This window comes from Colletotrichum scovillei (genome assembly GCF_011075155.1).
Source record: "Colletotrichum scovillei strain TJNH1 chromosome Unknown Contig00013, whole genome shotgun sequence".
NCBI lineage: Eukaryota > Fungi > Ascomycota > Sordariomycetes > Glomerellales > Glomerellaceae > Colletotrichum > Colletotrichum scovillei.
The window spans coordinates 283874-306224 of record NW_023336271.1 but is presented as its reverse complement, the minus strand read 5'-3'; the positions used below and the strand labels follow the sequence as shown (position 1 = coordinate 306224).

The 22351-nt window shown below is 53.5% G+C and overlaps 5 protein-coding genes across 5 annotated transcripts; 1 reads left to right on the top strand and 4 right to left on the bottom strand.

The window, feature by feature from the left end:
- Nucleotides 1-69: 69 nt before the first annotated feature.
- On the bottom strand, nt 70-1311 carry HER10_EVM0005826 (U1 zinc finger). The gene has a single exon (XM_035475430.1). It carries the CDS (start codon nt 1158-1160, stop codon nt 258-260), a length of 903 nt encoding a protein of 300 aa, XP_035325912.1. The 5' UTR covers nt 1161-1311; the 3' UTR covers nt 70-257.
- Nucleotides 1312-1468: 157 nt separating this feature from the next.
- On the bottom strand, nt 1469-4283 carry HER10_EVM0011054 (covalently-linked cell wall protein). The gene is made up of 2 exons (XM_035480496.1): nt 2562-4283; nt 1469-2507 (listed from the first exon to the last, which is right to left on the bottom strand). Exons 1-2 carry the CDS (start codon nt 2721-2723, stop codon nt 1719-1721), a joined length of 951 nt encoding a protein of 316 aa, XP_035325969.1. The 5' UTR covers nt 2724-4283; the 3' UTR covers nt 1469-1718.
- Nucleotides 4284-10328: 6045 nt separating this feature from the next.
- Nucleotides 10329-11531, bottom strand: HER10_EVM0009350 (uncharacterized protein; the record flags this gene model as incomplete). Its single annotated transcript, XM_035478840.1, has 2 exons — nt 10329-10712; nt 10746-11531. The coding sequence occupies 2 exons, from the start codon at nt 11529-11531 to the stop codon at nt 10329-10331; spliced, it is 1170 nt and encodes a 389-aa protein (XP_035325952.1).
- Nucleotides 11532-12978: 1447 nt separating this feature from the next.
- HER10_EVM0008697 (nucleotidyl transferase) lies at nt 12979-14924 on the bottom strand. The gene is made up of 3 exons (XM_035478209.1): nt 14621-14924; nt 13213-14451; nt 12979-13159 (listed from the first exon to the last, which is right to left on the bottom strand). The coding sequence occupies exons 1-3, from the start codon at nt 14684-14686 to the stop codon at nt 13133-13135; spliced, it is 1332 nt and encodes a 443-aa protein (XP_035325944.1). The 5' UTR covers nt 14687-14924; the 3' UTR covers nt 12979-13132.
- A 1247-nt stretch (nt 14925-16171) lies between these two features.
- HER10_EVM0011473 (dynamin family protein) lies at nt 16172-19698 on the top strand. Its single transcript, XM_035480905.1, has 3 exons — nt 16172-16608; nt 16672-17914; nt 17976-19698. Exons 1-3 carry the CDS (start codon nt 16419-16421, stop codon nt 19393-19395), a joined length of 2853 nt encoding a protein of 950 aa, XP_035325975.1. The 5' UTR covers nt 16172-16418; the 3' UTR covers nt 19396-19698.
- Nucleotides 19699-22351: the final 2653 nt, after the last annotated feature.

Genomic DNA, 22351 nt, shown 5'->3' with positions numbered 1-22351 from the left:
GAAGCATTCGCCCATCACCAATGCAATGCAACTGTGCAACAACACGCCAGACGGCCAGACCGATACTCCCGTCGACCATGATGCAAACACCCATGATAGTATTCATCCCTGACCATTAGTCTGAGCGGCCGTTGTATCTGTAGATCTTTTTTGGAAACCCCGTGTCTACGTAGTGTATGAATCCAATGCCCAACGCCTTGCTATGCACCCTAGACATGCTGTATTATCCATTCCCCACCAAAGAAGGAAAACTTCCATCACTTTTGTCGCATGTTCTTGGGCTTGCGCTTCTTGAATACCACCGCCGGCGCCGCGGCCTCCGTGGATCCCGCAGCCTCGTCCTCCTTCTTGACGCCGTCCTCTCCCAAGGCCGGCACGTCCAAGCCCTTCCCAGCCTCGTCCTCCACCGGCTCACTCTTAACAGCCGGCGCATCAGACGTGGCCCCCGCCGCATCCTCCCCTTCCCCCTCCTGCTTCACTTCAGTCTTGACATCCACCTCAGCCTTCTCCTCCTTCTCCTCCTTCTTCACAGCCCTCATCAGCGTATTCCCACTCAGCAACGCATCAAGATCCTCGTCGTCCGCCGGCATCGTCCTCGTGCTCCCCCACTTCTTAGGCCTCTTGAACAAACCCCTCACAGCCTCCTCCTCCTCCCTCTCCTCCTCCGTCTGCTCCCGCTTCCTCACCCCAACAGCCTTGGCCTCAACAGGCTTCTCCCTCTCCCTCGCCGCGTCCTCGTCGTCGACAACCTTTGTCGCAGTGACCGTCCACTCCCCCGCCATCGCCATATCGCCCCGAAACTCCGTCGGTATCGAAACGCCCATCTCGGCGAGCTGTTCCATCTGCTGTTTACGCTGCGCCTCTGCCGACGGCGGCGCGCCGCTGCTGCTCAAACCGCCGGGTCTCGAAAAGGATGATGATGATGATGATGATGGTGTGCCGGACGATATCCCCTTCAACCTCTCCACCTCGCGCTTCGCCCTGTCCTTTTCGCGCTCTTCCTGCTCATGGCCGCGGTGGAGGTCGCGCAGGAACCGCTTGAGCGCGCCCTGGTGCTTGCCCGTCGCCTCGTGGTTCTGTCGCTCGAGCTTCGTGTCGCGGACAAAGATGCTGCAGTGCTTGCACCAGTACTTTGGTGTCGATTTCCAGTATTCTGACATGGCTGTGTGTGTGCGTACGTGTGCAGGTAGGAGTAACGTAGAGAGAGGTGTGGTCGAAAGAGATGGCTGGGTTTTCGTGTGTTGTCAGAGCGAAAGAAGGTTGGCCGAGACGTCACTGCAGGATGCGCATGCCACAAATTTGGAGGTTCGGCCCAGATGTCTGCGCTGAGGTCCGTGCAGCTCTTATCTTATCTCCAGCCACATCCCTGCAGGAGAAATGCCACTCCCCTCAAGGTAGGTGCGCAGCGACATCGGATGCCATACTCTCCAGTCACTGATCACCAAGTCATGTCAAACTAAGGTATCACAGCTGAAGATGTGTTGGTATTGTTCTAGTGGTCGGTTTCCCTGGGACTTGTCACAGTCCCTTCCAACTATCTAGCTACCTATTTGCAAACCTGCAAACCCATCCATCCTCTGCTCTTGTACAAAGTCCGTTTCTTGGTCATCATCATGGAATTAAAATGCCGATTTCTTGGCAGGGTATTGAGAAGCAAAAATGCCAATTAAGCCTTTGTGGACTAATCAAGTCCACCCACACATTCCGAATCAAGCGACTTAGATGAGGCAAACGACTGCCATCAGAGTGGCAACGAGAGCGACAAACGAAGCCGGAGCCAGGTTCTGGCCGGCAGCAACGGGGGGAGCCGCCGGAGTGGTCGTGGTCGCAGGCGGGGTAGCGGTGGTGCCCGGGGTGGTCACGACCGCCGTGCTGTTGACAGGGGTCGACGGGACCGAGGGGACCGGGACAGGCACCTTCGTGGTGGGGACGGGCGGGACGACCGGCGCGGTGGTTGCAGGAGGGGCAACGGGGGTTCCCGGGGGCGTGTAAGGAGGCTGGCTGGCGGGAGCAGAGGGCGTCACAGTGACAGGGGGCAACTCGCCGCAGGGGGTGGTGTGGCCCTGAACCTGTCCGTCACCAATCTGGCAGAGAGGGACGGGGATCGTGGTCGGAACAACCTGAGGCTGACCGTCACCAATGACCGTGACGAGGGTAGTGACCACCATGGTGGTACCAACGACCTGTCCAGAGGGAACGGGAGCATCGGCGCCGCAAGGGAGAGCCGAAAGGTGAATGGGAGAACACTGCTCAGCCCAGTGACGGTCGTACAAGTTGTAGAAGTCACCAGAAAGGCATCTGTAGAAGGTGGTGGAGCCTCCAAGGGCAAGGGAGCCGTTGGAGCAGACGGAGAAGCCAGAAGTGTAGATGGCGCCAGCTTGAGCGGGACCGTCAAACTGAAACTGGTAGTTGGCGACGATAGAGCCAGTGCGGCCCTGCGAATCGGTAAGGACACCGTCCTTGAGGGTGAGGTCCAAAGAACCAGTTCCAGTGCAGGAGCCACGCTTCTGTTGCGTTTGTCAGTATGAAATCTCATTTTCTTCGGAGGCTGGTAGGCTTACATCGAGGCTTCGCTTTCCGAGCTCAACAACGGTCAGACCGAAGTTGCCAGTGTAGCTTGTGGAGCAACCGGCGGGGGGGTTCGCAGATGGCTTGAGAGCAGCCTGCGGCATGGCCACGGCCAAGGTAGCCAAAGCGGCGGGGATGATCGCGAAGGAGCGCATCTTGTTGGCTAGAGATGTATGTATTAGCAAGACTGATTCATTCTCGCTCAAGTTGAGGATTCTGAGATTTCATATAATGTGCCTATCCTCGGGAAATGTAGGCAAGATCGTGGAGGACCAGCGAGATCATGAAGTACAAACCACTCCACGAGTCACCAGACAGCTCAGGAGGGACAGAAAGTTCGACGGGAGCTCCGACTGGACCCAGAAAACAAACGATGAAAATACCCGGGCCAGCAAGCGCGGGTAGAATCATGATTTGATGTCACAAGCCCATGACGTCGCCTGCCGGTGATGGAAGAGGGAGGATGAGCGATGGAGCAGGCTCTTAGATCGCCAAAAATAGAGCCAACGAAACCGCGATACGCGCTCGATGAGAGAAATCGAAGTCCCATCTCGCCGACAGCAGAGGAGTCGCGATAGAGATCAGCTTACCTGGATCGAAGTTCTTGTGGTTCCTAAGGTGGCGGTGAAGGTTGTTGTGGTAGGTAGCTTGCTGGCAAAGCAATGTAGCTCAGGTGAGATGTTGATGTGGTGGTGAGAGGAATTTCCAACAACCAAGTTGATTTATTTCTGCCCAAAGGTGAAGTGGTGAAGGGTAGTCCAGCAAAAGCTCCTGACCCGCTTTGTCCAACAATGCCCTCGTTCAAGAATCACACCAAAAAGGCGGGTACTGCCTGTGTTGGTGCCTCGTGGAAGCACGGGAAGCGTGAGATCGGAAGAGAACCGAGGAAGGAAGAGAGCTTTGTTTTCGAGTGGTACCTCTGGCACAATGTTGTGTGAGGTGATGGCTGTCTGTTGTTCCTTTGCCGTTGCCACGCGGGATGCGTATGAGTGAGTGTCGAAGGGTCGGTAGAAGAAATAAGGTGTTGGAATAGGTTCAGTGAAATAAACGTGGCAGGCTTCCTTGGTGGAGGGCAACCCTATGAGCGAGAGTATGGGCAGGGATGGCGAAGGTGAGCTGAAGAGAGGGAGACCGAGGAGGAGGGAGGGTTGGGGTCCGGTGGTTCATATACAAAGAGAGGGAGGGTAGACTTGTGAGTAAGGCCTGGTGGGTTGGCTGGTAGGGTAGAAAGATAAGCTTCAGCCGTGGGTATTGCGCGTCTTTGACATCCAGAATGTGGATTTGATGGAGCAAATACCTTGAGCTAAGGAACTTGCAGTAGTGTGTGTATACGTGGTGTATGTAGCCATGTGTGTTTGTGAAGGTTGGTATTAGTTGTGATCTGATATGCAGAGAGGCATGCGACTACTTGCAAACAGCACTTGGAACAAAGCAAATCTGCATGTACATTCCAGGCTGAATATTCTGTACATCAGACCAACAACAACAACAACAACATCACAGCCACCTCATCCACACTTTCACTACATAGCAGCAGTTGAATATTGATTTGCGAGTGTGGATGGGTGGGCGGATGACTGATGGTTGTTGCTGTGAACCTAGTGGCCTAGGGGTGGTTGGGGAGGTCGCCTCTGGTAGCAGGGCTGGGCTGGAGACACACCTCAACCAGGACCAGGGTCAGTGTCACCAGCTCAATTGCACTGTCCCGATGCAATGCCCGTGAACGATTTTCCTAAGCCTGGTGATGTCAGAGATAGAACATAGCTTTCCCTCGTCGAGTCATGGTGAGAGCGCTGTAGTTTCCCCCAAGCAGAGCGATTCGGACGAACCGAGCACCGCAAAACAGAAGGGCTGACTTGTTTTGCTATTTTTGCAACTACTTTATCCTGTACTCGGAGCAACCAAATATGTAATTCGACGAGGCAACAACAAGGGGCCTGGCCTGTAAGACGTCGTAAACAACAGAATAATTGATGATTGAGAAACAGAGGATAGAGTGCTGAGTTGACTGCGACCACCGGCCGGCTTGTCTTGTGCTGAGACAGAAGGCTTGCGCAGCCAACCGCTTGGGGGAGATTTCCTAGAAGCTGGAGGGCCTGTCTCGAATGCGGTGTGGCTTCTGCTGATCAGGTACCACGGCCGAAATGACCAATGAGTGCTGGTGAGGAACGAAATGCGTGGAATGTTGGACTTGTCGGGCTTGTTTAGTGAAATGCTTGGGCTCCAGAAGCAGACTGCGATTCTGCGTGGTTATGGATATGAGAATGGCATCGGTCGATTTTCTGCGGTGCTGGGCACACGGCGGCGGGGACGAGGAGGTCGGCACTGCACTGTGTTCCTGGCCTTGGCCTGTTCTTTAGGCTGTCTTGACTTGCCGTGCCGTGGTGCTGAATGTGGACCTCGACCTGCGGTGAGGGGTCGTCGGAAGAGGGGGTGAGCCGGGGTGTGCCCCGATCGATTACCGAGAGGGGGTTGGTGAGGCGGAGGTCATGTCGACGTGGAAGTTGGGATTGGTGGAAGACGTGGATATGTGGTGCGGCATCCAAAGATCCAGTGAGCTCGCGAGACATGGTGATTTCTCCCCGTTGAGAACTTGAGCATGGAGAATCAGACATGATTGGTGGCTCCGGGGATGGGAATGCGTCCCTGGCCTGGGAAAAGAAAAGGAGGCCATGACTTCCTCAGGCACGGATTGGCTGCGAACAGTTCGACAGATACAAAGATGTCTTGATCCCTTGCCTTGGACTGGAGCCTCCTCGTTGTTAGTCGACGGACAAGAGTCCAGAACAGTGTCACTCTGGTACACTTTTTTCTCCGTTTCTTTTTGGCGCTTGTCTGGTGCAGAACACCAAGAAAGAAGTTGGTGTCGTCAAGACGGGAAAGATCTTCCAGGATGTTCGTTGTCTGGGTAAACATGTGGTGCTGCCAGCCCAATCCCAACCTGCCAGAGCGTATCTTGGAGCTGTGTATCCGTATCCTCTCCGTACATGTGTGCGTGTGTTCTGCGTACTTCGGACGGATGAAGGAGACCAAGTGGACGTGGTCATTCATCTCCATGCTTCCGAGTTGAGATTGGTGCGCCGTAGTACTCTGTCTCTCATCCATACCAGCCACAGCCCTGATCCAGATCCCTTCATCTCGACAGCGTGCGACCTCATCCGACCTTCTTCTCCGGCGGCATAAATTTGCCGAAAACAGGAATCCTGAGTTCGACTCTGGGGAATCCAATGTCATTTGGTCAATCCCCCGTTGTTGCGTTTCAGCCAACCCGGTCGCCATGATATCATGGCATGAACATCGGCGAATATCATCATCTGTTAAGCCCTGCAGCCGTCCTATCAGCGCGTCGTCACCGGGTCGAAGTGGGTGGACCGGAGACCTTGGATGTCGGCTCGAGGGGGTTTGAGGTTTTTCCTGGCCTTTCCATCCATCCTCCGATGGTTGAAAACGACCGAAAAAGGAAGCCCCCCAGCGACTATCCCACCCATCTTTTCCCTTGTGGCGTCTTGAAGACCCACGGCACCCGCAGCCAAGCGCCGCTCTACAGGGGACGACGGGCCCTGTCGCATGCGCTGTACCCGTCAAGCAGCTCGCTACGCACGCCAAGGCTAGGCGCCCTGCATTAGCACCGCTCGCCAGTGTCAGAGCCTGCGTCGATCCGCCCACCCCGAAGTCAGTGACACCTGTTGACTGGTCTGACTTTGGGCCGTGCGGCCGAATCTAGGCCATCAAGTGGGTGAGAATAGCACCAGAGGTCGGTCAGTTGGTGGTGGTGTGTGCTGGTGGGTGGGGGGGAGAGGACAGCCTGAGAGATAGGTACTCGAAGCCGGCGCGAGTTCTTTGTTCGGTCCGGGATTCTCAGGCCAGCAACATTCCTCCTTACCCCTCCCTCCAACGGTGCCCTTCGACTCTCCAAGGCCGGAAACTGTCTCCGGAATGACGGACTTCAGCGCTACTCGGTTTGGGTCTAGGTAGCATGCGCTCTAGCCTCAATGCTTTTGGTAGCTATCGGAGCTCGCGGTTGGGGCGACGGGCGGGAGCTGCCCGCTAGAGGCAAGTCTTAGGGTTGGGCATGCAGGGGACAGGGGAAAAGCTTGCGAAGCCTCTGGGCCTGCTCGGGATCGTGCTGTGGGCGCGATTGTTGTTTGCCCTGGCTCGAGAGACATCGAAACGGAAAATTCTGAAGCAAGGGAGAGTGCTGGAACTGTGAAGAGATTTGACGATAGAATGAGGATGTACAAAACCATTGCCACTGTTCGATTGCAATGATTCAGGTCAATGTCCTTTTCTACGAACACAATGTCAAGAGGGATGCCGACTCAGCTGAAGCATGCTGGCACCCGTATCCCTCGCCCGTCGTGGTTATTGGTACGGCAATATTTCAAATCTGGCAGCAGCAGCAGTGGCAGCAGCATGGCAGCTGTCGCCGCCGTCCGTCGGTGGCTCACGGTACCGAATCGTGGCTTGCGTTGCCTTGGCTGGCCGCCTTGTGTATCGCAGAAGCACCAGGTAGATTGTGCCGGGGAGATGATAGCATCACTTGATGCCGGAGTGCCGGGATGAATTGAGTAAGTTACGTGCGACGACCGTCGTGTTTTCGCTTGCTTGCTACTAGCCGCGCCAGGCTAGATGCGCGTCTCCGCGTGTAGAACTGGCTTGGCTGCGAACATTGATGTCGGCGTCCGATGCGGACTTTGAGTTTCTTTGTGCTGCCGGGTGGCTTCAAGCCTGCCTTAGCAAGTCGACGGACAGCGACAGACGTCGAAAGCCGTCTCTCGACCGGGTTGGTGAGTGCCGCTACTAGGTGTTGCTGGGCTGCCCCGCGTTCGCATAGTAGATGATGCGGTTTTTTCTACTGCCATTCACTCCGTTGCCAGGATCCCTAGTGTAAAGTGTTGAGCTGACTGACGTTTGCTGAGCTGTTGAACATCGGATTGTTGGAAGAATCAAGTTTGTCTGCAGTCACGAGTAAATTGGGACGAATCTGTGCATGCACGCGGCTGAATTTGACTTCTCAGTCCGATGACTCTTTCCTTGGAAGGTCCCGCCTCGAGGGTTGGGAGGAAAGGCATGAGCGTCCGGGTCCAGCAATGCACCTTCCCCCTCTGCGGAGGAAAAGAATTCCCCGGCGAAATGCCGGGGGCGGATAGCTGAGAGGCCCACTGCGGCACTGCGGCTCCCAATCGGTGGCCTTGGCCCACTAGAGTGGATGGCTTGGCATGGCAACCTCCGACTTCACCTCTACTTTGCCAGCCTCGAGTCCTCGACAGAGTGTTCCCTGGCTGGCATATTCGAGCAGGCTTCGAATGAAACCATATAAGCTCTATCTTTTGGCTTTTATGCTCGCAGTGAGATCGTTACTTATACAGTGGATCACGATGTTGAACTCGTTGCCTGGTAAACAAATCACAAGTAAACAACCAGCATGCCTATGACGCCAATTTCGTCACAGTCACCATTGTCGCGACGAGAGCTAGGAACCTTCCAATTGAGATCATTCAGACTCTTGGGAAATAGTTATTCAAATTTCAATTGAAATCTTCAATGGTGATGTGTGTTCCTGTCACGTACAACCATAAACGGAAGCTTGTCAGCGTTGGGCAAAGTTCGCGACAGCCAAACTGCTAATTTTCCGGGGGCTTCTGTTCCCAACATATGTCAACGATGGAGTAACATATCAAAGACTCGCCTATCAATACGATTTGATAGGCGAGTCTAGCCATTCTTGCCAACCCTCCGCCACGGATTTCGTATACACGAGATGTGATCGAAGACAAGGTAGCTCGCAGACTACTTGAGAGGCAGCTCCAGAACTTAGATACACTGAACAGATTGTGTGAAAGATATCGCAAAACATCCCTACTACTTGGCTACCGGTCATAGTGGGGCGGTAAGGCAGGGTATTCTCACGATGAAGCTGCTTGGTTTGGATCGAGGGCAAGCAGGTTCGGGACAGGATGCCTGGGATACCGGGAAGACCGACCGATAGACCTATAGGCGATCAAGTGTGTGAATATCTCAACAATAACCGGACCATATGGTCGAGGGGCGAAAGCCGTGAAGTGCTGACTGGGGCAGTGATGCTCCTGTTCCTTTCAGGACTCCTGCGTTCAATCCTCGATCGGTCCACTCCTTTTTTTTTTTTTCCACATCTCTAGATTGACCACTACTGGGCCTCATAGGGAACCAACTGTCTCTATTTTGCAACAACAAGTACCGGGCCATATGGTCGAGGGGCGAAAGCCGTGAAGTGCTGACTGGGCAGTGATGCTCCTGTTCCTTTCAGGACTCCTGCGTTCAAACCTCGATCGGTCCATCCTTTTTCATTTTTTCCCATCCAAGTCCACCCTTCCTGACCCTTATGAGACGTGAATCATCTCAACATCTCAACAACAAGCACCGGGCCAAATGGCCGAGGGGCGAGGCCGTGAAGTGCTGACTGGACCGTGATGCTCCGGCTCCTTTCAGGACTCCTGCATTCAATCCTCGGTTGGTCCATTCTTTTTTCGTTTTTTTCGTCGATGTGACTTTTCATTTTGCTCCCATGGCCTCCCATGTTTGTATATCTACAAGTCAGGCAGCTTCTCGACCGAAACGCAAGTCTGTTGTCGGAGGGCTACAATATTGACCTTTGCGATGCTCTGCCAAGACTTTAGATATGTCCGTCACATTCAGTAACCCGCGAGATGGCTCCATACCTGTTCGTCTGTCCGTCTGTCCGTCTGTCTTTCCTTTCGCTGATATCGCGGAAGTCGAAGCGCTATTTCATAGCAGAAGCCTCCGTTACAGACTGACGCTTTTGAGGACGGCGATATATCGGCCTCCTTTCGCACGATTGATTCCTCCATCGTCAATCTTCCTACTTGTATCTTTTCAGATTTCAAAAAGGGTGTGCTTCCTCGAATGAATGACAAGTGCAGCATAGGTCAGGGTCAAGGAAAGAAAATGCCGCTACATCGTGCCATGTAACTGGTCCTCTGAATTGACGATTAGTCTCCGTGGTCATCTGCTTCAATGGTGAATATCTTTTCAAATCTCTTTTTCCACGAGGTAATGGGGGATTCTTGTTTTCGCTGATCACCACAGTGCACTCATTTCTGAATATAGATACATGCCTGGCTTTGATTTACACAAATCGTTTCGCGATTTGAGGTTCTTTGCTGGCTCTTTCCATTCCCAAGCCTCTGAAGAAGCCTGTAAAACAGGAGGAGCGTCTACAATTATGTGCCCATGGTGTGAGAGAATAAAAGTCTGCGCCAAATTCGAGTATGAGAAATCCGACGATGATAATTGCCAAACCTATGATCACGAAAGAGAGTCACGAAGGCCTCGCTGTCACATGTAACACTGAGAAGAGACTCATTCAAGGACTTTTCTTGTGGTATTTGGAAAGACTAAGAGGGTGACGTTCCACAACCCATAATCCGTCCCTAACCATCCTATGTCAGTTGTCCGCAGTCCATTATCCAGTCTCCACTATCATCTGATAGGCACCTCTATCCCGTCTAGCGCTATCATGTCGTGCGTTATCCCGTCGTTCTCATCCCACTTTGTGAAGAGGAGATGTTAGGCGAAGCCATACCTCCTGGAACCAAATTTTCAGCCTGAAAGAGACGTGGTTTTTGATGATATGTAGGGCAACGAGGCCGAGAGGATTGTATTCGAGCCGAGAAAAACTGTCAGATTATATGATTGTTAGCGTCAAGCTACCGAATGAAAGGGGCAAAGGATGAAAAAAGGGATCAAATCGTCTTCGTACCTCAAATCTGCACCTCCTCGAAGCCCCACTGAGCCCACTGCTCATCATTAACAGCCAAAGGATCTTGACCGTGACAGCCGCCGGCGAGAACGAGCAGACGAATCCACTCACTCGCCAGCTGAACACTATCAGCTCCGTTGGCAGGCATCTCCAGCTTGCCGCCGTACCATCCACGGATCAAGCGTCCTCCAGCTCCCTGAATCGCCGCTTCGGTATTGTCACCAATAGACTGGCGAAAGGCAAAGAGGCTGGAGAGGCTTGCCTTGATCTGAGGGTTGTTCTTGATGTGGTTGTAGCGGGCGATAGGGTCGAAAATGATTAGCTCAAGGCCGTCGGCATACTTGTGAAGTACAATGGCGAAGCCGAGACGAGGGCAGAGCGAGGACTAGACGCCCTGCTGCGTGTCGGCGCCAGAGACCTCGTCGACAGAAGGAATCGCGCCCCAAGTGCGACCAAACCAAGGAGTGGCAAGACCGATAGAGATGGCCTTTCCATTCTGGAAGGCTTTGACGGCTTGAACCAAGGCAGTTTCAATGCTGAAGCAGTAAAGAGATTGTCCGCCTGAGGGGATTGACCACTGGCGACGCTCCATCTGATTCTTGAAGTTGGCGATGGGGGTAAGAACCAAGTTCCAGGTGCTGTCGGGCTGGTAGTTGGAAAGAGCGAGAGAGCAGAGATAGGCACGAGTATCGAGGGAGAGAGTAGCCTTGCTGGGAGTCGCAGGCAGGGCGCCAGGGGTCTGGGGCGTCTTGCCGAAGAGGACGCCTCGAAGCTCCGGTGTGGCGATGAGGGCAAGTTCGTGCGGGTCGAAGTGAGCAGGAGGCCAGGTCTTATTCTCTGCGGGTCCGGCGACGCTGGCGCTCTGGAATTGAGCCGTGAGGGCACCCATTTCGTTGGGGCGGGCCGTGAGGGACAAGGCCTGAAGGGGCGGAAGAGTCGCAATCATGTCCTTGACTGAAATCCAAGCATCTACAGCCATGTTGAGATCGGTCTTGAGCCATTCGCCCGGGTCGCCGCGACGGGCGCGCACGTAAACTTCGTCGATATCCTTGAGTGCGTCTCCACTGAGTTCGCCTCTGGTCTTGAGCTCAGTCGCAACGGTCGCATAGAACGCAGAATGACCACGAAGGGCTCCGTAGAGGTCGGCTCTAGCAACGAGGGTGTGGAAGATTCCCAGAAGGCAGGCTTCGGCCTCTCTGGTCATGGCGATCATGTCGTTGACATTGCTGTTGGCCCAGGTCCAATCGCTTCCGAAGAATGCCGCCAAGACGAGGTGGACGGTCTCTCTGTCAGGGAACATCGGGCCAGGAGGGAAGTTGAAGCCCCTCTGCATGAGGATTTTCTTGGGTCCTTTCTCGTTGCCCATGATGACACGCTTGGACGTTGCTTTCGCTAGGCTTGGTATTTTGTCAACGCCGGAACCTCAAGATGAGAGAATTCAACGAGTACGTGGATGGGATGAGTGAAGAAAGCAAGGCAAGGAAGGTAACGAGGAAAGTTGATGGATTGAGAAAGGGGAGTGGTCAAGGTAGCAGGTACGTGGGATAAGGTAGTGGATGAAGTGCCGGGGAGGATTAGGGTAAGATATGAGGAGAAGTGGGACGTCAAAAGGTGAGGCGAGGTATTCTGTCGGAGGAAGGAGCGAGGGGATCGAGTATCAACGTACCTTCCTTTTCACACAGAACCAATTCTCAGCATTTCTTGACGGTCATCCAACTGAAAATTGTATATCAGGTCTTGAAATTAAGGCGCCTTAACAAGGGAAGGAGCACCTGGAATTTGAGCGTCTCATGTTGTTAGAAGAAGGCAAATTACAACCTTATGTCTCCCTCTGTTCAATCTATCTAGTAAGTTGCATGAAATACGACTGGCCATCCGTAGCTTGAGATGACGTGATCTAGACCTTGCCTCCATATGACATACGACCATGAATGAATAAACAAAAACAAAAGGCCACCAGAGTAGCACAGAGATACTCGCCATCTCATCATGACTACAGATCTGAAAAAGTGTAAAAAAAGAGGGACCAACCGAGGATTGAATGCAGGAGTCCTGAAAGGGACAGGAGCATCACTGTCTCAGTCAGCACTTCACGGCTTTCGCCCCTCGGCCATACGACCCAGTAGTCATTGTTAAAGATTGAGTATGATTCACCCCTGATAACGGTTGTGGGCAGTGAACATGGAATGGGTGGAAGAGGAGGAGGGGGGAGGGGTTGATCTGCCTCACCTACCTCAGGCACAGCAAAACAAGACGACGATATGGGCAGTAGAAATAGGAGGCATTTTTAAAAATTAAAGAAAAAAGAAAAAAGATGGACCGACCGAGGGTTAAATGCAGGAGTCCTGAAAGGAATAGGAGCATCACTATCCCAGTCAGCACTTCACGGCCTTCGCCCCTCGACCATACGGCCCAGGACTTGTTGTTGAAGACTGAGCATGATTCACTCCTCATAAGGGTCCTAGGCGGTGATTGCGGAAGCCCTACCTGAGGCATCCCGGGTGACACTGTCTTGAGGCATCGTAGGAATCCGGTTGAGTGAATCACTCATTAACTGGTCCGGTAGTTTACCTCACTCACTAGCTTGTGGCTAGGTACGTCCTCCAGACTCATCACACATGTAAAGTAGATGAAATGGCAGATTGAAATGCTCTGAATTGCTGAATTCGACTTGTGCTTTTTGTGACCAAAGACGCATGCATCTATGAAGAGTGATGGAGCTCTATCTGACCCCAATGCAAATCCTTTCTTCATTACGTCGTCCGTTATCCCCCGCCACATCCAACGTGTCCCAAACCTGTCGATTTACATAATGACCTCGTTTGAAACATCCTATAAGATTGTGAGCAACATGAAAACACTGACGGTAGTCGGGGCAGACTCACTCTCTTCAACTCCTTGAAGGGCAGGCACACGCAGTTCTGAACCCGGACCTCATCACCGACACCGCAGTCCTTGCCGAGAATGGTAATGCTCTGAACCTTGACGCCGTTCTTGATGATGCTCGTCGTGTGGCTGCCGACGGGGGTGGGGGTACCCTCAACACGGGCCCAAGCACCGACGCGGCTGCCCCAGCCGATGATAGAGTACAGGACGCACGAGTCGTGCTTGATCTCAGAGTCCTCAAGGACGACGGACTCCTTGATGCGGGCACCGGGGCCGACGTGGACGCGGGGTCCAATGGAGACGTTGGGGCCCAGCTTGGCGGTGGGGTCGACGGTGGCAGTCGGGTGGATGAAGACGGGAGGGATGATGTTAGCGCTGGGCTGGGCGAGCTCCTTGGAGCCGTTCTGCCAGGCCTTCTGCAGGTAGAGGGCGTTGGCAGGGACGGCTGAGCCAGCCGTCTTGATCTGGCGCCAGAAGTCCTTGGTCTCGTACACGAAGAAGTGCTTGGTGTCGGCGAGGTCACCTAGGATATCCTGCTCGAGGCGGATGACCTCGTTCTTGCGCTCCTCGTCATCGTCGGTGATGATGAAGCTGTTCTCAAGGTTCTCGGAGCTCGGGTAGGAGACGAGGCGCGAAGGACGATCGGTACGGCGCTTGATGGCGGTCTTGATGGAGGGGAAGATGGCGTCGGTGGAGAAGAGGTAGACACCGCAGTTGATCAGGTTGCTGATTTGCGACTCGGGCTTCTCGACGTAGTGGAGCACACGGCGGGTGTGGGCATCGCTGACGATGCAACCGAAGTTGGTGGCGGCTTCGTTAGAGACGCGCGTACCCAGAATGACGGCCTCGGCGTTCTTGTCGTGGAAGAGCTGAAGCATCTCAGGGAGAGGGAAGGAACAGCAGACGTCGGCGTTCAGGACGAAGAGGCGCTCAGGGTGCCCCTTGAGGATAGCATCGCGGAAGTGGTAGAGACCGCCCGCAGTGCCGAGGGCCTCATACTCGCGGAGGTACTTGATGGAGAGGTTGGGGAACTCGTGGGAGGCGTCCTTGATGAAGTCGCGGAAGACGGACTCGTCGTAGTAGCCGATGATGAGGACCTCGGTGATCTCCTTGCCGGGGACTCGCTCAATGGCAGCCAAGTTGTGCCAGATGATGGGGTGACCAGCGACTTCGAACAGGGGCTTGGGAACGTCGAGGGAAAGAGGACGGAATCGAGTTCCTCTGGAGGGGCCTCCGACCTGAAGATTTCAAGGTGCTGGTTAGCTTGCGACCGTTTGCAGAGGACAATGAGCTTTGACGAGCTTTGTGAGGGAGGGGGGAGTAGCAAGGCGGGGTTTTGAGATTTTGGGATACACGCGCCGCACAATAAAGCGACGCGCAAAACACCATTAAGCAAGATGGTCTTACCAGAATGACGGCCTTGGTGGCACCCTCTCTGGGTGCCTTTCCACGGTAGGGGACTTGCAGCGACATGGTTCGAGTGGGATGGGTATCTCAGGTTGTGGTGGTGAGAAAGGGAAGGGAAAGAAGCCTTAGATAGAGGTCGAGATACCCGGTACAAAGTCAGGTCGGGTAGCTGAGGTGCGGAATTGAAGACGCTATTTGCAACGTCACCGCTTCGTGAGTTTTAGAAGGGGGTCCCCTGAGAAAGTGTTCACCCAACCTTGTGAGGTCCCAAGTAATAAATTCAGAGCAGGCAATGCATGTGTTGGCAGGGGTCTAACGATAGGAGGAGGGTCACCAGGTGGCTCGTGTCGTTTCTAGGTGTGGCTGCGGGGGGCTTCTTGGTGTTATTGAGAGACTTTGTGATGCACCTATTTTACCTTCGTAGAGGTGTACCCGTTTACTGCTCAGGACCCTTTGCGGGGTGGACTGGATTCCCTTGCGTGGCAGGAAGGAGCCTCCCGCCAGGTGGTCTCCAGGCTACGTATCTATCGATAAGCAATCGTTCACTGTGACCTGGAGGTGAGGCGGCCCAGGAACACATGCGACAAGCTCAACGTCTCATTCGTGTCCCTTTGAGAAGCCAAACATTTCTTTTTCGTCTACAAATCCTTCAAGCCAGATATGCGAAAATGCTTCCAATGGACGACTCCAGAAGATAATGTAGGCAGCATCTGCAAGAACAGACCAGAAGCTGAAAGGCTGCTGTAGATGATTCACCTGCAACTCTCAGATGCCATGGCATGACACGGTAAGTATGGTAAGACAGCGTTGTCGACCGATTGGGGTGGAATCTGAGATCATGTAAGAGGTCGCAGGTACCTTGCAGGAAGCTTCTCCAATTGACACTCATAAAATCAATTTACGCGTCGGTACCTGAGCGTGTCGAGGACGTGTAAAGCAGGCAGCACACGCGACAATGTGGTGCCTGGATGGTGAGCAGTGACTTGGTTGACCAGGTGAAGATGCACTCATCTTGGGCGAAATCCAGCTGGCAGCTGTGCACCTGGGACAGCTCGAGGAAGTACCAAGTCGCGTCTCTCTACCTTCGCAGGGGATCGCCGAGGCCAAGGTCCACTGCCAGCCATTCTCTTCGAATCTTGCGCCCCTGAGGTCCCTGACATCCCTGCCAGTTGGGAGACCGACGATGCACCTCGTTCGCTCCAGTTCCCAATATTCCACGATAGTGGCTACCTTGCTCCACGACCAACATGGTGAGATATCATCAGCATCAAATCGACAGAAATATTGGAAAATATGGAAGGGTTGATTATTCATACTATAGAAAACATTAGAAGATTAAAAATCAATTACATCGCCTTTTAGAGCGCTGAAAAATGACGTTCTGTTGCACCTTCCCTTGTCCCTCCTAACACTAACAACCACTTTAATGAGAGCTCCAGGAGAGCGGGACTTGTGGTTGCTCAGGTCACCCAAACGAGGAAAGAGCTCTTAAAGCTTTCAAGCTCCCCAGAGCTCCTTCCCTTCACCTGCCTGATATCCAGCTTCAGCTTCAGCACCTCACCTTACCTTACCTTAAGATTTAACTTCACATTCACCTCTTTCTCTTGCTTCTCACTCACTTCTTTCACTCTCACTCATTTTTTGTGCTGCCTAGAGCTGGGTTGGGTCGTCAATTGACCCTTCGCCGTTCTTTGAGGTACCTCCACCTGGGGATATATTCCTCGTCGACCCTCTACTTTGCTCTCAGAAAGTTTCCTCTTCTCAATCCTCTCATCCTCTTCCTCTTACCTCACTCAAAATGACAAAGGCAAGAGCGTCGAGAGGTCATACTGTCAAGCCCGAGCCTGGCAATCATCAGAATAATCCTTCTCCCACACCTTCCCTCACCAACACCTACAACGGCTCCCCAGAGACCAACAGAAATCAAGCCCGCTCTCACCATGCTGGGCCTGCGGATGTCAATCAATCATTCTTGAGATCAGACGCCCGTGAGTATCTTTTCCTCTTCTATTTCACAAGCTTCTCAAATTCGACATCTAATCATTGCATAGCCACGCCTTCTATCGCTCCTCACGGCGCTTATACTGGCCCCCAAACTGTTCGCAGTGCGCTCACGAACCCTACTTTTGACGAAAGTGAACCAGTTCTTCTGCAAGTCAGAAATAGAGACATGGATCCGCCCGTGATCCCCATGCAGAACGATTCATTTCTCGATGGTTCCTTCCGGGACATCGGCGCTAAGGTGAAGATTTTCAACGATACCCTCGGTGAACTACAGCAGCTTGGCGTCTCCCACGACGTCGCACTTCCTCAGCTCGTCCTAGTCGGCGATCAGTCTGCCGGAAAATCGAGCCTGATGTCTGGTCTTGCCGGCCTCAACCTCCCTCGCAGCGAGGGCGTCTGTACTCGATGCCCCGTCCACATCCGCGTTTCCCGGAGTGGCCCTCGCGACCGTGGCGGTCCGCAGTGGTCCTGCCGTGTCTCTCTTCAGCAGGACTACGCCTTCCGGCCTCCCAATCACTTCCTCACAAAAGCCGACGTCACCCCGGAGAACCCGTTTCCGCCGTGGGTGAAGCAGGCGCGAGTGGTCAAGGAATTCATGACCATCTACGATCAATCCGACATCGATACCGTATTGAAGTGGGCCCAGATTGCAATCCTCAACCATGATCAGAACCACGAGCTGTACGTGCCCGGATCAGGCGCCGTCACCAAGCAGTCCTTGTTGGACGAGGAGGCCGAGAGAACTCTCGCCAAGTTCAGCCCCAACACGGTCGCCTTGGAGATCAAAGGCCCGGACCTGCCTGATTTATCTTTCTACGACATGCCTGGCATTTTCCGCAACGCGGCTCGCGAGGAAGATGAGTATCTCGTGTCGGTGGTGGAGAACCTGGCTCGCGAGTACATTTCCCATTCTGAAGCCCTCATCATCTGGGCTGTGCCAATGAACGTCGACCCTGAGACGTCCTCTACTCTGTCAATCATTCGTGTTCTCCAGGCTCAGCAACGGACGATTGGAGTCATGACAAAGGCTGATCTTCTTCCTGAAGGCAACAACAGTCAGTGGCTGTCAATGCTCCGTGGCGAGGCGCACAAGATCGGTCACGAATTTTTTATCACGTCTAGGCCGTCGAACCAGAAGCTCGACGAGCAACAGAGATGGGAGGAGGGATTCTTTCACCAAGATGCTAGTGAACGCTGGCCAGAGGAGTTCCATCCATTCCGCGAGCGATGTGGCGTGGAGAAACTCAAGATCGCTCTCTCCGAGAAGTTGGGCAAGGAGTTCGCCAAGAAGTAAGTTTTCTACCCCACTTGTCCATCCCTGGTATTTCGAAAAAGATACTGACGTTTCCAGCTTGCCTTCAATCAAGAATAAGGTCCAGACGAGACTGAGTGAGATTGAAGCTGAACTCAGGACGCTCCCCGAGCTGCCTAATAATGTGGAGCTGGAGGTTCGAAAGAGCTTGATGGCGTTCTCCTCCACGGTCAAGGAAACTCTTCGTGGCAGAAAGTTTTCCTCTAACTATGGATCTCTTTCGGACAGCTTCCGCGACTGTATACTTCAGATGAAGCCTAAGTTCATACTCAAGGACAAGTCCGACATTCCCGTTCTCGAAATCTCCGATGACGACGACGACAGCTCATCTGTCACCCCTTCAAACAGGAAGCGTGGCGGTTACGGCCAACACCATTCAGCTGCCAAACGAGCCCGGCCAACACCCGTCAATGGAGGCAATTCATTCTCAGCTGCCATCAAGACAGAAGACAGCGGTCCGGCGCCAACGACACCCTCTCGCCGAGGACCACCCCAGCCAATGCCTCTGGCCCCGCCGTTCCGACGGTACGCTACCTATGGCGCTTCATTTCGGACACTGGCGCAGATTCGCGAAGACATCAAGGCCAAGACCAAGGCAGGCATGCCTAGTATTGTGCCTGACGAGGTCTATGAAGATCTATGCAAGCAAGCCGTTAAGGCCTGGAACGAGCCCATGGAAACCTTCCTGCAGGAGACTATGAATGTTCTTCAACGGATCGTCGACTACGCCCTGAGCCAGGCTTTTGGTTCCCTGATGAAGCGATTGATCTTCAAGAAGTCTACCAACCTCATGAACGAATTCCTGAGAGAGCGTCGTAGCGAGGCCATGTCTTTTCTCAAGGATATCTACGACATGGAGACGTTCCAGCTCTTTACGGTTAACCAAAAGGCGTTTCAAGATTATGAACGCTCTGAGAGTCGGGTGCTCACGCGTTACCGCCACGTTATGCGCTGGCAGGCATTCTCGGGAGATTCCTACGAGTTCCATGATTGGGACCACATGACGCCAGAGCAGCGCATGAACGAGGAGCGGAAGCATAACGTTGAACTTGGAAAGATGGGCCCAGACACCTTTGATAAGGAACTAAGGGTGGCTGCCTACGTCCGAGGTTACTACATGTTGTCCGCTCTCCGCTTCGCCGACACGGTCTGTCTGTCGGTCACGTCCCGCATGATGCCGAAGATTGTCCAGGATCTCGACTTCTTCCTTGAGAACAACCTCGGTCTCATCGGTCGTCATGACGAGACCGTATTTGCCCGCCTGATGGAAGAGGATGAAGCGACTGCGCGCAAGAGGGAGCGACTGAAGAACGAGCTGGAGAAGTTTGAGAAGGCTCTCGACTCGATCACGACCAACGAGTTGGAGGGCGCTTTTGGGTCGTCTTCGCAGGGGAGAGATGCATTCGAGGCGTACGGCGAGTCTTTTGCCGAGACCATGGATTTGGACGGAGGATGTTGAGCTGTCTTGCTGGAGTGATCGTTATGATTGCTGGCTCGCAAAGTTCTTGGAGGTCTAAGCCGCAAGTCGACTACTATGTCAAGGAAGTCAGTCGATGGTCGTGTCTGGCAAAGGGGTGAAGCCTGTTTGTTATAATGTTCGACTATCGCAGTTGGCTCCGATCTTGTGGACAGAGAGAGACCATGTGGCTGCTTGGCACAACTGGAAGAGGCCATTTGGCGTGAGGTAATGGAGTTTCGGATACCTAAGGAAGGCCACAGGATTGTTTGTTATTTTGCCAGTCGGAAGGCACATTCGCAGAAGATACCATTATTGCACGTAGTTAGCTAGCTCAGAGAATAGACACCAAGATGTGTCAACAACCTTGGGCCATACACGGTGGGTAAAGAGTCGAGACACTGGCTTGCCAGTGGGCAGGTCGTTCTACACGATCGAGTCCTCACATATGTGCTGGCAAGGCTGGGTCGAACCATCGAAATCACGGTCCAGGAAATTTTAAAGGAACAATAGCCAAGCCGAGATGGAAAGAAGCGCGCGGTGACGAAGGGCAGGTAAGAGGGAAAAGTCGCCCATGGAAGTAGAGGCCAAGGCATGCTACTAACGGATGGGAAAGCGAGAACTCCTTCTTGTCTTGGCCACATCCAGAAGGCCCGAAACTCAGCAGACTGGGCTGTGGTCATTGGAAGTGTTGCCAAATCCAAATCTTCTCGTCCTCCTCGAACCAACCTTAGCTTGCCGTCTACATCCCACCACACACCTACGACCACGACAATCCTTCCGCTGCGTTGGCTCCGTCCACACCCTCAAACATCGCATTTCCCCTTTCTTCGTGCTGACAGTTTCTGGGGTAAACTACACACATCGACTTTAGCCGGCCTCGTTGCCCTCCCGCGGACCTGGAACCGCCTAAGAGGTGGTGGTCTGTCGCTTCGCCTAGCAACTCCGGCCACTGCTTCATGACCCTCGCCGTCGGCTAAATTGGCCAGGATCTAACCGGAATGTACAGACTTGGGGTCCTCCAACATACAACTCCTTCTCCCACCCATTCCTCCCCAAAAAGAGGGTGCGGCGAGGCAAGACAAGGCAGCAGAATCCCATTTCAATGGTGCCGCCATCGAAGTCACCGGATACCGGAATGCCTACGCCAAAAACAACCGCGCATGAGAGTCACAGACTCGCACTAGGCTATTCCAGTCCGGCAGCATGGACCCAGCAGCCGTTCAGCCTAGTGCTGTGGACCCGAGCTTGGAGGACGGGGAGAGTGTCAGTCGCGGTGGGCTTCCCCAGATTTGGAAGCATCGTGCCATGCTTCCGACTGCCATTGTCGGTGGGTCATGAGACACTGTCAAGCTTAGACACGACGTGCTGGGCCTAACATTCATTCAATGACAGGGCGACCCTCGATACGGATCTGCAAGACTCCACAGAATTGACCGACGAAGGCTCGCGCCAACGCTTGTGTATCTGTCGAATAACTGGCACGCGAGTTTGGGATTGATACGCGCCTTGGGAAGCTTGCGAAGCCACTTCAAGCGAGCTGCGCAGATCACGAACTCTTGGTGATCAACTGCAGATTGTTGCCAACTTGACCGTAACAAGCATTCGGTACGCCCTGGCCAGTTTCTAACCGCGATCATGGGAAGCCGTCTCAATGTACTTCCTATCAAATCGGGCAAACAGACCATAGATCCTCGTCTATATCCATCGTCTGTCCAATCAGCGCACGAAGATCAAGTTGTGCTGATGAACAAGGTTCGGAGGAGAAAGTCCAAGACGTCAGGATTAAGTGGTCTGCTGAGTTGGGCCTTCTTGCTCAGATCAACTCGGATTCCATTCAGTAGCGCAGCTCCCGTTTCTTGGATCCAAATTCGGCTTGAGACGAAATAAGGTAACAAAGCCTGTAACAGAACGGCTTACAGTCGTCTCAGGAGCATCAGAAACCTGGGCAGACTAGTCCCGATGTGTATCAAATTACTTGTCAGATACCGGCCCTGGCTTCCGAGGAGGCGCTTCTTTCAACCCCCTACGCTACTGACGGCGCTCCTGCTTTTCTCCATAGAAACGTAGACTGCAGGATCACGCGAGAACAAACGGCGCTGGCATACCGTCCTGCTCTAAGCTCCCAAAATCATATCTGTTGATACTTCAACCGCTCTTGATGAGAGGTTTGGCTAACCTTCACACAAAGGAGCTAGCCACTACTTCTTGGAGTGTCGCTGGGATCTACAGAGGGAATCCTGAACCCGAAACCTCCCTGCTCCAAGACATCAAGATAAGGGGACGGAAGTTTGTTGGGTCCCCTCGTGCAAACTACCGTAAGACCCGAACACACGATGCAAAATGGTCAATCTGAAGCCCCCTTGTTGGGCATACATATTCGTCATATAAGCCGCAACATGGTCTTATCAGCCCGAAAGTCGATGGCTGGAATGCCAACACATGCGCCCAAACAGACGAAGTAGTTCACCCAAAGGCAGTTTTCTGGAGAACTAGGGGTCACTATTGAGTTGCAGCTGTTCAACATTGACATTCGCCGACTGAAAGCCTACATCGAACGAGGGCCGTCACCTAATTCGTCTCGCTAAAGGCATCCTGTGCCTCACACCCGCATGATCAGTTCTAAACGAGTCCAATTGACACTCTTCGCCCACCACCACCAGTCACAATTGCTGGTAGCCTGTCTATTACTCACGGCTTAAGTCAAGCAGCGGGCTGAAGTAGGTAGAGCTTTTCCCAGTCTCCGCACTTCCCCTACACCAACACACCCTCAGCACCTAGACCCATCTCGCCCTGCGATCGGTCTTTGCCTTTAAGAGTTCTCTTCACGTTGTCGACCAATGATAGGTACATGGTTAATATCATCTGTCTTTTGCCGGGCATTCATCCAGACGGCCCTTCTCATGAAGCCACATGTGCTGTACCCCAGTCCAGCTTGACACCTGAACCGCATCTCGCC

What these genes read in the sequence shown, in the direction of transcription:
- HER10_EVM0008697 (XM_035478209.1), bottom strand. Translation starts at nt 14,686, where the DNA reads ATGTCGCTGCAAGTCCCCTACCGTGGAAAGGCACCCAGAGAGGGTGCC. An exon ending in CCACCAAGGCCGTCATTCTG is followed by an intron (nt 14,452 to 14,620) that starts GTAAGACCATCT and finishes TGAAATCTTCAG; the next exon opens with GTCGGAGGCCCCTCCAGAGG. An exon ending in CCTTCAAGGAGTTGAAGAGA is followed by an intron (nt 13,160 to 13,212) that starts GTGAGTCTGCCC and finishes ACAATCTTATAG; the next exon opens with GATGTTTCAAACGAGGTCAT.
- HER10_EVM0005826 (XM_035475430.1), bottom strand. Translation starts at nt 1,160, where the DNA reads ATGTCAGAATACTGGAAATCGACACCAAAGTACTGGTGCAAGCACTGC.
- HER10_EVM0011473 (XM_035480905.1), top strand. Translation starts at nt 16,419, where the DNA reads ATGACAAAGGCAAGAGCGTCGAGAGGTCATACTGTCAAGCCCGAGCCT. An exon ending in ATTCTTGAGATCAGACGCCC is followed by an intron (nt 16,609 to 16,671) that starts GTGAGTATCTTT and finishes ATCATTGCATAG; the next exon opens with CCACGCCTTCTATCGCTCCT. An exon ending in GGCAAGGAGTTCGCCAAGAA is followed by an intron (nt 17,915 to 17,975) that starts GTAAGTTTTCTA and finishes TGACGTTTCCAG; the next exon opens with CTTGCCTTCAATCAAGAATA.
- HER10_EVM0011054 (XM_035480496.1), bottom strand. Translation starts at nt 2,723, where the DNA reads ATGCGCTCCTTCGCGATCATCCCCGCCGCTTTGGCTACCTTGGCCGTG. An exon ending in TCGGAAAGCGAAGCCTCGAT is followed by an intron (nt 2,508 to 2,561) that starts GTAAGCCTACCA and finishes CAAACGCAACAG; the next exon opens with AAGCGTGGCTCCTGCACTGG.